This window comes from Ovis aries, chromosome 3, assembly GCF_016772045.2.
Source record: "Ovis aries strain OAR_USU_Benz2616 breed Rambouillet chromosome 3, ARS-UI_Ramb_v3.0, whole genome shotgun sequence".
Lineage (NCBI taxonomy): Eukaryota > Metazoa > Chordata > Mammalia > Artiodactyla > Bovidae > Ovis > Ovis aries.
In genome coordinates this window covers 80,506,787-80,521,033 of record NC_056056.1, presented here as the reverse complement: position 1 = coordinate 80,521,033, position 14,247 = coordinate 80,506,787, and the positions used below count along the sequence as shown (strand labels likewise).

General features: G+C 38.5%; 2 protein-coding genes across 7 annotated transcripts in view; both read left to right on the top strand.

Moving 5' to 3' along the window:
• Nucleotides 1–4,091, top strand: part of PLEKHH2 (pleckstrin homology, MyTH4 and FERM domain containing H2) — a 100,802-nt gene extending 96,711 nt beyond the window's left edge. For all 3 annotated transcript variants that reach the window (XM_004005992.4, XM_042246240.1, XM_012172698.4), the window contains 2 exons: nt 198–335; nt 1,869–4,091. In XM_004005992.4, coding sequence (XP_004006041.3) covers nt 198–335; nt 1,869–2,051 — 321 coding nt within the window. In that variant the 3' untranslated portion in view covers nt 2,052–4,091. The remainder of the gene's footprint in view (nt 1–197; nt 336–1,868) is intronic.
• Nucleotides 4,092–8,708: 4,617 nt separating this feature from the next.
• DYNC2LI1 (dynein cytoplasmic 2 light intermediate chain 1) overlaps nt 8,709–14,247 on the top strand; it is a 37,335-nt gene continuing 31,796 nt past the window's right edge. For 2 of the 4 annotated variants that reach the window (XM_012172646.4, XM_004005991.5), the window contains exons 1-2: nt 8,709–8,808; nt 10,594–10,711. In XM_012172646.4, coding sequence (XP_012028036.1) covers nt 8,801–8,808; nt 10,594–10,711 — 126 coding nt within the window. In that variant the 5' untranslated portion in view covers nt 8,709–8,800. Of the gene's footprint in view, nt 8,998–10,593; nt 10,712–14,247 lie in introns of all 4 variants that reach the window. The other 2 variants (XM_042246239.1, XM_042246238.1) reach the window with 1 other exon arrangement.

The window sequence follows — 14,247 nt, the reverse complement described above, 5'->3', positions numbered from 1 at the left end:
AATGCTATGTAAATAGTTACTGGTACACAGCAAATTCAAGTTTTGCTTTTTGAAACTGTATGGAATTACAAATATTTTCCATCTACAGTTGTTTTCCATCTGTATCAGCATCTTAATGGAGATATATATTATTAATCATCTCTCATCTTTCTCTGAAAATAGTGTATAACATATTTACTTTTTTTTTCTCTTTGAAGAGGTTAATAGTCAGCTATGTATACAAGAGTCTAATGACCTTTGGAGGTTATCAAGATGATTTTATGGTAGTCATTAACAATGCGCATTCAAAGGAGAAACCAACAGAGAAATTGATTTTTGCTATGGCAAAACCCAAGGTGAGTAGAAGCCTTTATGCTAACTTTTTTATGCTAGTTTTTCTCACACTAAAATATTTATTGTGTGAAGACTTAAGTTCTTGATGGGAAAACAAACTCTTTATTAATCATACAATCATAGGTCTAAATTTTGGCTTACATCTTCTCCCTAAGCCTTGGTTTCTTCATCTAAAAAATGGTATAATGTTCCTTTTATTTTTTTCTGAATTAAGAATTAAGTGAGGGAATCATGAAGTGTTTAGCCCAGACTTTCCTGGTAGTCTAGTATTTGGGAGTCTGCCTGCCAGTGCAGGGGACATGGGTTCAGTCCCTGGTCTGGGAAGATTCCGCATGCTGTGGGGCAACTCAGCCTGTGCTCCATGACTGCTGAGCTAGAGCCCGTGTTCCGCAAAAAGAGAAGCCATGGCAACGAGAAGCCCACGAACCCCACCAGAGATTAGCCCTCACTTGCCCCAACTAGACAAAGCCCACAGAGCAATAAAGATCCAGCACAGCCAAAACTTAATGAACTAATTACTTTTAAAACATAAAATGTTAAGCTCAGTGTCTGGTGTACAGAAAGATCAAAAGAAGTGGTCCTGGCATAAGCTATCATTGTCAGGTATTTTATATGCATTATCTTATTTACTTGGAATAATTCACGTAATGGACTCATTAGTGAGAAGAGTGAGGTTTTCAAATTAAGACATACTTGTTTCTTTACAATTTTAACAAGCTATGTAGTTTTAAGATCTCTAAATAAAAGCAATAAATAAAAGGGCTGCATTCTAACATTTGATTCCAATATTAGGGAAAAGAATGAGAAACTAATTTTTCTAAAACTTTGTCTTAAAATTATCAACTAAAAGAGACTACGTTTTTAGAATCTGAAGCTTTAAAAAATGACATATATGTTTCTTAATTAAATCTATACTTAAGTGAAGGCAGATAGTAAGTGCAGAAGATTATGGCACACTTCAGTTTAAATAAAAAGTTAATATAATACACTGAATTTCTTATTCACGTGTTCACAAGTGTGGCTTTAAGAAAACTGACAGAATTGTACTATTGTCACATTTTCTAACATTGCCACTAAATTTGAGTTTTTTTTTTTAAGTACTACTCTCTGCTGGTTTAAGTAATGGAAAAATAGATGGTGCTGAACATGTAAGTACAGTTGATTCTTGAACAACATAGGTATGAACTGCACAAGTCCACTTATACATAGATTTTTTTTCAATTGTAAATACTATATTACTACACGATCCATGGTTAGTTGAATCCATGGATGTGGAACTATGGATACAGAGGAACCGTGGCTACAGAGGGGCACTGCAAAGTTACACACAGATTTCTGACGGCTCAGAGTGTCAGGGTCCCTAAGCCCTGTGTTGTTCAAGGGTCAGCTGTACTCCACTGTTTGATCTGGTGGAAAGGGAATTCTGGTGGCCTGGGCACTTGCAGATGGAGACCACTTGTGGCCAACCCTTCACTCTCTTTGGAAAATGATGAGAACTTCTCAAGAGGATAACAATTCCACTTTTCTTGTTTTAGATCCTTGAAATCACCCTTTTGATCGCCAGCTACATAAACAACTTCTACCAGCAAAAGGCAGTTCACCACCTCTCTGCTCCAGCGCTGCTCTCAGCTCAGACCCAGGGTTTCCAAGCCAGGGTGATGGGAAGCCAGCCCCTTCTGGCAAGCAGCAGACCAACCAAAGGCCCCACTTTGCTCTGAAAGCTCATAAACATCTCCCCCTGTCTTCTAAGCAATGGCTGCATCAGCTCCAAATAAGTTCATTTACATCCTGGCAGCATGACACCCACACAGTAGTAGTCCATTCTTTAAAAATAATGGGAGTTGCTCTCTTCCATTTGATTCATAAATATTCAAATAAATGCTTGTAATAAAACTTACACACACACACACATACACACACGCACACACATAAAACCTCAACAGATTTTCCCACATGCTGATTTTCTTTTAGCTTAACTGGGTTAGAATTTGCCATTTTTTTCCGTCACCTTTGCCATCAGACACATCAAGGCTTTTTTTCTCTTAAAAAAATATATATATATACTAGCAATCTTTAGAAAGGGAGTTTCAAGGGAGTTTTGCCAAACTCTCATTTGGCAAACCAGTTGATTATTTGGACACGCTCACTGCCAAAAAATTATGTACTATAATTAAGTGTGCTTTTAATTAATGATATGGTATTTAGAAAGAAGTAGAGTATCCAATTTAAGAAACAGCTGCTAGGTGGTGTTGAAGGGTAAGTTTTTAGTTCTATGAATCACTGTGTGAAAGAGCAGGCGCTGAATCCTGGGGATGGCGGAGTCTGGTGGGCTGCCGCCTATGGGGTTGCACAGAGTTAGACACGACTGAAGCGACTTAGCAGCAGCAGCAGCAGGTAACCAGAACCTCCAATGTGGTTTTAGAAAGTATACCCTGTCACCTTTTCAGATCACTGGAGTGTAAAACTTAAAATGAAACATTGATTCCTGACATTCCTTGGCTGTCAACATAACCCAAGTTCACTGGAATATTGCCCACATTTCATTCCATTGGTGCTGGGTCATTTTGACCTTGCTTTGTTAAATAATAGTATCTTTGAAAACAAAGAAATTTTAAAGCTTTGCTTCACACAGTCTTTTAAATTATAGTTTGAAAATAAATTCCCCAAAATATTTTTTTTAAAGAAAAGAGAAAGTAACTCTTCTTCAAAGGAGATAAATTTTAGTTGAGTCTAGAAACCTATTGCTTTACTAGGTTACATAAATGGTCAGTACATTCCAGTTTGTGTCAAAATAAAGTACTTATTATTATTCATGATGAAAATGAAACTGTGATAAGACATGAAAATTATATTGTAAAAATGTTTAATTGAAATAGTAATCATGAGTATACTTAATTTTATTTATGTGTAGAATATTTTTTATTTATATTTTAGACATATATTTATCACTTTCTGTATGGTATTTTTTTAACCAGTTGGGGGAAAAAAGTTAGCTGCTGAATTAATTTGTTGGCGAGCCTTCTTGTTTTCTTTTTTGCTGCTTTCTCCCTGTGGCAATGTACTGTTCTCACACTAAGCCTTTTAAAAATGTTCCATCCTACGTTAGCATCCTTAGAAAGATCAGACCCAAGAAATACACTGATCAAGTAAGATTGTGCTTTACTGATAATGACAAAGGTCGAAACCACCCATAGAAATAACATTGCCATTTACTAGTTCTCCTAATCTTTTGAGCCACAGCCACTCACTGTGTAAGCAAATTAATTTTTGAGAATAAACTGGTTACCAGTTTGGGATGACGCTCAGGCACCTTTTGGCTGGGATACAGTAGGGTCTCTGAGTTCCCAGAAAACCATTTAATAATCATTAGCTGGTGAGCCAGAGGCTTGGCAGAGCTGTCACATATGTATGAGGACTTTATTCTTAGGCAGTAGTTAGTTCACCATGTGGTAAGCCCCCCCTAAAATCTTCTAATTTAAATGAATAGTGAAGGCTCAGCTTAAATGGTAGTACCCTAGACTTGGCATTTATTTTTGATAGAGCAGAGATAAAATATTTTGATGGAAAGAAATCAATTTTCTGTAACTGATGATGTGAAAATTTTATTTTCTGGGAAATTACTTTTATATAGCCATTTAAAAATTCAAAGTATGTTATTATGATTGGTTACAAGAGAATAATGTTACATGTTTAATTGTAATATTTGTCTCCTATCATTTTCCTCCCTTTCAATCATAATAAATGATTTACAAAACCCATTTCAAGCATTATCTTTTGAATAACCTTCAAGAAATACCTAATGTTTTCATTGTCAAAGCTGAAGTGTACTACTAGTGAAAATGGTAGTTATTACCTCCTTCTCCTGCACTCATGCTTTGTCTTCTGTGTTGCTTTCCTTTATCCATATAAAAAGAAGCTGTGTGGACAAATTGTAATTATCATATATATATATGTGCTCATTGACATATATACAATATGTATAAATCATGACATTCTCCCATGATTTTGTAATAAGCTCCTTATAGGTAAGTTGATTGGACTGTGTCTAAAATTTTATTTTAAATGTTCTAGATTTGTGTCTGTGTGTGTCCTTGGAGTCAAATACTGCCATAGCTTAGAAATGAATTTAACTGTCAATTTGCAAGAAAAGTTAGTCACGACTTACAAAGTCTTGGCTTGAAAAAAGTGTTTGTTAGTGGTTGTTTGGACATTTTTTTCCGTAGAAAAAAATACGTGGTAGTCAGGCTCCTGGAACAATACTTGTAGCCCATAATTGTACTGAAGTATATAATCCTGAAGAATTAGCCACCATGGATAATCCTATTTTTCTAGAAAAAGGCTTTAAGTGTTGTGGGATGCCAAGAACACATTTCACCCACCCCGCTCCCACCCCCAGCTGTCATGGAATTTGGACGTCTCATTGCTGAGTCTCTGGGCTGATTCCTGTGGACCAAAGGCTTTGGGAATGTGGGGACTGAGGAAGCGAAAATGAGAAGCTGGACCAACAAGGTGAAGCAGCTTTTCCGCTAACTGGTTCATGCAGGGACCTCATCTCCCCTCTCATTTCCCCCTATTCTCTTTTCCCTAAAGGAAGAAAAGGATTTTACTGCTACAGAGTACTTCATTTAGCAGGAAATATTGCCAGTTTCCCTCAGAGAGGGAAAGACTTGATTTTCTTAATGCTTGTTTGAAAAATTCCATAGAAGGATTCTGATTAGCTCAACTCATGTTTAACTTTAAACACTCATATTAGGAGAGCGCTTAATTATTAAAACTCTATATAGTGGAACCTTATGCAGCCATCAAAGCTATGTTTATTATGCATTTTTGAAAAATTGATACAGGAAAATAGATATTGAAATCAGAATGTTATTTATACAGAAAAACCTCAGCTCTATGAGCAAAAAAGATTGGAATGAAAAACATCAAAATGTTGTTATTTCTGGCATTTGCTTATTATACCCTCTTTGTTTTTTCTGTATACTATTTTTTCTACAAAAAAATTTAAAAAAATATATTAAAACTCTGTCACTTTCTGGGCTATTTTTAATAGCCTCCATACACGACTTCCAGACTCTGAAGCATCTTTCAAACAGAAACAAAAAATTATCTCACTGAACTAAAGTCTAGTCATGTTGTTGTTATTGTTCAGTAGCTAAGTCATATCCAGCTGTTTGTGACCCCATGGACTGCAGCCTTCCTGTCTATCACTTTCTCCTGAAGTTTGCCCAAGTTCAAGTCCACTGAGTCGGTGTTGCTTTCCAACCATCTCATCCTCTACCGCCCTCTTCTCCTTTTGCCTTCAATCTTTCCCAGCATAAGGGTCTTTTCAGCTTTCAAACTGTGGTGCTGGAGAAGACTCTTGAGAGTCCCTTGGACAGCAAGGAAATCAAACTGGTCTTAAAAGAAAGCAACCCTGAATACTCATTGGAAAGTGTAATGCTGAAGCTCCCCTACTTTGGCCACCTGATACAAACAGCCAACTCGCTGGAAAGGCCTAATCATGGCACACCCCTATTTGAAATCTTTTTTGGTTTCTCATAACCAACACAGTAAAATCCAGATTGCAAGACCTTTCACGGTAGTCCAATCTACCTACCTAGCTTACTGTCCCACCTTAGCCCCACCAGACACCTCTACCCCAAACTATTCACAGGTCACTGAATATACTCTGCCCACACCTTTACCTTTCATGTAATTGCTCATTTCATTCAGCAAGCAGCATAAAAATTATCTCCTCCTCCATCACCATCACTGAAATCTGTGAGTCTTCTTGGGCTGATCCAGAAGAGGAGTTCTAATCTTTGTATATTTGAACAATTTCATCTACCCTGGAAAGTCTCTTTATTTGTCTAAATATGAAGCCTAATGGCAGAAAGTGAAGAAGAACTGAAGAGCCTCTTGATGAAAGTGAAAAAGGAGAGTGAAAAATTTGGCTTAAAGCTCAACATTCAGAAAACTAAGATCACGACATTCAGTCCCATCACTTCATGGCAAATAGATGGGGAAACAATGGCTGACTTTATTTTGGGGGGCTCCAAAATCACTGCAGATGGTGATTGCAGCCATGAAGTTAAAAGATGCTTACTCCTTGGAAGGAAAGTTATGATCAACCTAGACTGCATATTAAAAAGTAGAGACATTACTTTGTCCACAAAGGTCCATCTAGTCAAGGGTATGGTTTTTTCAGTAGTCATGTATGGATGTGACAGTTGGACTATGAAGAAAGCTGAGCACAGAAGAATTGATGCTTTTGAACTGTGGTGTTGGAGAAGACTCTTGAGAGTCCCTTGGACTGCAAGGAGATCCAACCAGTCCATTCTGAAGGAAATCAGTCCTGGGTGTTCATTGGAAGGACTGATGCTGAAGCTGAAACTCCAATACTTTGGCCACCTGATGCGGAGAGCTGACTCATTTGAAAAGACCCTGATGTTGGGAAAGATTGAAGGCAGGAGGAGAAGGGGACAACAGAGGATAAGATGGTTAGATGGCATCACTGACTAAATGGACATGAGTTTGGGTGAACTCCAGGAGCTGGTGATGGATAGGGAGGCCTGGTGTGCTGCAGTTCAGGGGGTTTCACAGAGTCGGACACAACTGAGCAACTGAACTGAACTGATGAAGCCTGAGGAAGCAAAAACATAGAAAAATCTTAATTAGATCAAGGTGAATCAAGTGACTCACCCCTGAATCAATGCTGATGATTAGGGCCTAGCCAGATAACCTTCACCTGGTTACCATACTCACTACTTCAACCACCTGTCCCAGTTATCCAAACCATTATAACTTTAACCTGCTAATACTGTGCCTAGTCCACAGAAAAAATGTTAGCTGCCATTATTGTTATCCATAGCAATAGGGCTTCCCAACTAACATGCAAAAGGCAAATAAAGTTCCAGCCATCATGATTTATCACAATTTGTCCCACATCAGTTTGTGAGTTTATAGGTGGGCTAGCTCCAGGATATATAATAGATGCTGACTCCATGATGTATCAGCCTCCCTTGCTACCATTCTTTCCCCGTTGAACTCCCCTCCATTACTTCCCTTCCTATTTGTAACTGTAGTCTTCTGTGTCTCCAAAATGCACCTAAATATTGGGAGAAGTTTGTCCCCAAAGATTTTATCAGAAGTTAATGCCTTTTATTTCCATCTGCTTCATTTCCTTGTGTTTCTTCAAAGCTGCTGATCAGCCACTTAACTTACCGTAACAGGTATTAAGCACTTAAAAACAGTGTTTCAGACACACATAAGTTATGTTTTACATATATTTATCTCATTTAAAAGTCACATTTTTTTTTTCTTGCTTTACCGGGTTGGAAGCAAAGGCTCAGAGAAATTGAGTAATTTATCCCTAGTGGCAACTGAGTGTGGCTGAGTCAGGACTTCAAACTATCTTACTCCAAAATTCATATTCTTGAACATCACACAATAGAGACTAAGCAAATGGCAGAACAGTAGAGGGAAATTTCTCCTTCCAACAGTCAGCTCATCTTGGGCTAGAGAGCCTGGGTCAGCTTTCGAGAGGGATCAAACACTGTCACTGCCATGCAAGTTTCATCAGCTCCTTTAGGCCGAGTCGCTTGTTCTTATGTAAATCGTACCTCTCTGCAATAGTTTATACCTTTGGCTTCCTTTAATTAGTGTGTGGGTCATATAGTAATATTAATAACTCAGAGTTTGTTATTGACTTGGATATAAGTAAATGAAGTATTACAGAGATGCATTTGCTTTATTAACTTATTAATCAACAATGTGCTGGGCTTCCCTGGTGCTCAGATGGTAACGAATCCACCTGCCATGCAGGAGGCCTGGGTTTGATCCCTGAGTCAGGAAGATCCCGTGGAGAAAGGAATGGCTACCCATTCCACTTTTCTTGCCTGGAGAATTCCATGGACAGAGGAGGCTGGTGGGCTAGAGTCCGTGGAGTCCCAAAGAGTCGAAGACGACTAAGCGACTAATATTTTCTCTCACTTTCAAACGATATGCTATTCTACAAAATCTGAAACAACCAAACAAACAGAAGGCTGGAAAATACTAAAATCTTTGTCTCTAGTAAATCACTAGAAAACGGCTCAGGAGATTGTTTCCTCCTCCACTCCCAAATCACTGTTATTGGGGAGAGAAAAGTAATTGAAGACAGAGACCCCTGGCATATAAATAGTCGGTACTCAGGAGAATATTTTTTAAATAAAAGAACACTTCCGGCCCAGAGTTTTTTAAGTCCCAGATTTACTGCCACGAGTCTCCTCTCCCATCCAAAACGGCTGAAGCTGAGACGAGAAAAGAACGCTAAAAACTACCTTTCCCATGATGCCTCTACTCTGCACGCAACCCATGAGTGTGACGTAGCTACCATGGCAACGCAATACTCTGCTTTAACCGGGCCTCCCTCCGAGTTCGCCGTGAGGCTGATTCTAGGCTGGGCCTCACGCGGCGATCAGGACACTGGGGCGGCCAAGCCACGATGCCCAGGTATCCCTGCAACCCTGCTTGAGCCTGGTTTATGCAACCCTCGAGAGCCTCCCTTCTTTCCCAACTCAGCCTGGATGGGGTGGAGGCGGGGAGCGGCGGTGGAGGCGGGGAGCGGCGGTGGAGGGAGAGGCCGCTGGCAGTATATGTGGGGAGAGGAGTTACAGCGAGTCCTGTAGTCGGTTTGTCAAGGTACTATCCTTAAGAGTATGCATTCTGCCAAAAGCAAGTAGAAAAGTTCCAGAGGTGGAAAAGTTAAGAGATGTTGAAAGATGATTCAACTCCAATCATTCATTTCTTCAAAAAATATTTTGAGGGCCCAGAAATGTTCTAGGAACAGGGTTTCGGGCGGTGAGCCAGACCACAAACCCACTTCCTCGGGGACGTCCTGTCCGAGTGCAGGGGTTTACGACAAAGATAAAAGAGGGGAAACTAGTGAAGACACTGAAAAATCTAAGGTCACATTTTAAGGGGAGGGGGTGGGATTTTAATCACCTATCAGATACATTTTAACTCTTCTCTGATGTTTATTTTAGTTACTTGTTCTCAAGATCATGCTTAAAACTTCCCTGAACGACTTGTAAAGACATGAGGGAGAGAGTGGGATACTGGACTCCGTCACAGAGCCAGCTTTCTGGGTTTTGTTTTTTTTTTTTTTTTTTTGTATTGTGGATGGGCTGTGTGATCGCTGTTGAGTTTATGAACCTTAAGTTTCCCATCACCGTAAATGGTTACAACACCTCTTTCTCTTTACTGCTGGGAACTTGGGAAGGAGATAATCACATTATGAAGAAATGGGTGTAACTGAAGAGCAAACAGGCCCAGACTGACTTCTTAGGGGCTCGCCTGTGAAGTAAATGTGTGAATTTTAGTGCAGACCCCCCTTTTCCATTCCTAGTTCTTGAAAAATAATAATTATAAACACTCACTAATTTTAGGTGATTATATATAGGCCAGGCCCTAACCTAAATGAATTATCACATTTTACAATCATGGCAGTCCTATGAAGTTGGTGGTGTTTTTTAGTCAGTAGTTAGAGGAGGAGAAACAAAAGTGAGCCTGGGGACTAGCACAGAAATGTGAGTATACTAGGTGCTCAATAAATATCTGTTGAATGAAGGATCCAGAGAGGTTAGGTAATTTACTCAAGTTGGCATACTCTCTATGAAGAAAGTAGTAGATTCAGGTGGATAAAACATGAAATCTTACTCATATTTTCTAGCTCAGGACTCCATAATTTATTTAGACTTTACTTAAAAAAACTTACCTGTGTAGAGAGGTGAATGAAAGGATGATTTTCAAAAGGAATTTTAGGTGATTTTCTCCCTTCTTTTATATTGTAAAAAAGGAATCTTGAGCCAAAAAATGTATAATTTTAAAAAACTAAAACTATTTCAGGTAGCAAAGGTTATGTGGTAAACTAGATTTACATGTTTCCCCCTTTTCCTAGATGTTGGTGGTTTTCCAGTTGTATGTTTCCAAAAGGCATTGTACCTTCGTGTGTGTCTGAGAGGCTAACACATACAGCTTTCAGCCCTGGCCAGGAGTCCCAAAATAAGACAACTTCAGATCTTGGCAGTTAAAGGCTCTGTTTATCATTTTCTTCTTCCATCTAGTACACAGAAAATGACTAATCCTCCAAAGTTTTACCAGCTCATTGTCCTCCCCCACAAATGATATTGGTTTGTTTTATAAATCTGATTGAAATGAAATTTCTGTGGGCTGGAGAGAAATTTTGTAAGGATTCTTTTTGTTTTTCTGAATTTTGGTTATCTTTCTCTCATATAGTGAAACTCTCTGGGAAATTGCAAAAGCTGAAGTGGAAGAACGGAGAAGTGGTGGAAGTGAAGGTGATGGAGTTGAAATTGGAGAAAAGTCTGTTTTCTTCATTGGCAGTAAAAATGGGGTAATGCATTTGCTCATACTTTTTTCACCGCAAGCATTGTGATGATTTAATAGCCAATGGTAACATTTACTTTAATACTTTGGTAAAAATGTAGGTATTTCAACTCTTTAACCAGATGACCAAACTCCAGCCTGCTGGTTACTTTAAATTTGGTTGGGCCCTGCTCATGGAAGGGTGGGAACTAACACACCCACCCTGCCTCTTCTTGTCAAGTGGTGTGTCCTGACCTGGGCCACAGGAGCCCAGAGGAAGGGGTACTTGTTTCTGACTAGACAGCCCAGAGGAGTCATCTTTTCCCAGTTTGCACAAAAGCACCATAAATACTATTCTAATGGTCATATTTATAGATAACTTGTATAGCTAAAACAAGCACATATAAAAACCATGAACCATATAGAGTATAATGCATTTACTTTCACTTATCTTAAACTAGTGTCACAGAAATGGAAAGAACCCTGGAGATAGTCTGGTCTTCTGCAATAGGGATTCTTACCCTGGAATCCATGGAATTACTTTTTGGGGTCCATGAGCTCCCTAGAAATGTATGCAGAATTGTGTGTGTGCACTGGTGTTTTTTAATGGGAAATCAGGTTTCCCAAGGGTTCTAGTACCTCATCAAAATGTTGAGAGCCATTCCAGACAGTGGTTGTATAGTCTAGGTTTGAATATTTCCAACAATGGGGATGCTCTCTTTCACAAGGCAGCCTGTCTTAGGTAACCTCTCACTTTTGATCTTTCACTTTGGAGGAAGCAAGCTGCCATGTTGTATGCAGGTCCAGTCCACATGGCAAAGAACTGAAGCCTGTGGCCAAGAGCTAGCAAGGAACTGATTGCCTTTTGCCAGCAACCATGTTAAGGAGCTTGGAAAATGATTTTCCAGTTCAGTTGAGCCAAGAGATAACTTTCGTCCCAAATGACATCTTGACTACAACTTTATGAAAATTCTTAAGCCAGAACCATCCAACTAAGATACTCTCAGATTCCAGATTCTGAGAAACTGGCTGAAATAATGGCTGTTGTTTTAAAACTTGACAAATTTGGGATTAATTTACTATGTAGCAATAGATAACTAATGCACATAAAAGCTACAGGAAATTCCCTGGCAGTCCAGTGGTTGTGACTTTCTGCTTTCACTGCCAACAGGATGAGTTAATCCCTGGGCTGGAATTGGCATCCTGCAGGCCTCATGGCTATGGCCAAAAAAAAAAGGGGGGGGGGTGGTACATATAAAGATTAAGCAAATAAAAAACAAAGACGTTTTAAACTTTGGGGAAAAGTTATTTGAGAAAGGAAACAATCGTACTCCTGCACGTGGCATGACAGAAAAGTAAAATACACTTAACATTTTTTTTTAAAGATTATCCAAAGGTGTGTAAAGCAAAATAACCTCTGTTCACAGTTCAGAATCTCTCCTCAAAGCCACCATTTTCATATCTTTTACTGTTTCTTCTATAATTGTACTTCTTTACTTCTGAATAATGTGTTTATGGGCTATTTTCATAAACACAATGTTAGACATTACCTGTTGAGTCTCTGATAGAAGACTATATACTTCTGCATTTCTCTCACACTTGCACTTCCAGTAACGTCATGGTTATCATTTAGGGTTAACTTAAGTATCTCTTTCACAAGTAGCTGCATGGCTACTGTCCCTCCCTAACATCTTGGTGATTCCCTTTGCATCTTTGTGTTGGAGCTCCAGCTCCCTGGATCCTGTGTCTTCTCTTTTCTTGGTTTACTCAAGTATGTCTTTGTGGAGTATTCTTTTGTAGTTTCCTGGGAAAGTATACATGGGAAGTAAAATTTTTGAGACTTTGCACATGTGAAATATCTTTATTTCACCCTCACTCTGGATTGAAAGTTTATCTAGGTATAGAATTCTAGGTTGGAATGAGTCACTTAACCTCTCTCTAACCCTAGTTTCTGTGTGAGTCTGTTATTATCTCTTTTAGGAGTGACTGAAAACTCAATTCAAACTGAGGTAGACACTATCTCGAATAGTTGATGTCCCCTACACTCTTATACTTTATCTGTATTCCTCTTGTGATGTCTGCCATCAGATAGCATATGGTCAGGCTGCAATCTCCTGTATACTGTCACAAGTTTCATGTGTTCCTTTATTTTCATCCAAATGCATTTGTTTATGCTGCCACCCCCTGCATATTTGTCAGTTACCATACAAATACACAAAGTGTGCTGCAGTTTTCCTCCTTTTTTTATTCTTTACAGTGATATATTACACTTACTCATGCCACAGGCCTTGGTAATATATATGAGGTCATTTTGTTTTTCTGTGATAATGTTGCACTTATTACTTGCACAGTTCTGCATCTGTGGCTGTAATGTAGTATTCTAAGGCCCTGTCTCAGCTGCTTTGTTCTGTGAATTACATGGACCCTCTTCCATTATTCTCTTAAAAACTTTTTTCTTAATGTCATACCAAATGACATCTCCGTTTATCTGGACCTTTCTCTCTTGTTTTCTCTAATCTCATTTGATTGTCAAGTTTTTAGGCATGATCTTCTGATCCTCCTGACATATGTTTCACTTCTTATCAAGGTATAGTCATTCTGTGTAAACTATTATACACAGAATGGATTAACAAGGTCCTAGTGTATCACACAGGAACTGTATTCAGTGTCCCATGATAAACCATAATGGAAAAGGAAAAAAATTTTTTTCAAAGGGTTAATCATGCTAGTATTCTTAGACTGTGGCTCAGAAAACTTTATTACTGACTAGTCTTTCACTTCCCAGAGCTTATTTTCTCACCCTAAACCTCAATCTCTAGGTGGCAGAAAAGAGGAAAGGAAGCTATTTAGACCTCTACGCTTTTGCTTTTCCAGTTCTCCATTGTCTAAGATCTGGTTATCATCAAATCCTTTCCATGGTTCTGTAAGGGATAGAAAATAGTAGGCACACATCTTCCACACACATTTTATCAATTATGTTCCCCTTTTCTGCTGATCCTGAAGATGACATCTGATCTATAGTATTCCAGGAAAGTGTTGGCAGTTAGAGATAAAATCTGTTTGTCATTTCTTCCTCTAGTAATGTCAGTTATCTCCACACAGATTAGCAGAAGTCAGCCAAAATCCATGGGTTTATGTGTGCACAGAGAGATAATTTCACATAGAATACCACATTATATCTTTTGAGAAATTTAAGTATTGTGTACCATAAGGGGAAGTTAGTTAAGAAGAATGTTGACTATAACATTAATGTTCTCACCGAGACATGATTGGAAAATACCCAGGTGAAAGAATTTTACATATAAAATAAGTTATTATTGTTTTTATCACCTAATATTAGGATAATTACATTTTTAAAATAATATTTAGACATTTTGTGCAAATTCATGGTCATGGAACCATTGAACTTGAAGTTAATGAGCTAAATTTATATTTAGCTATACCATATTTCAACATTCAGAAAACTAAGATAATGGCATCTGATCCATGGTAAATAGATGGGGAAAAAGTGGAAGCAGTGACAGATTTTATTTTCTTGGGCTCCAAAATCACTACAGATGGTAA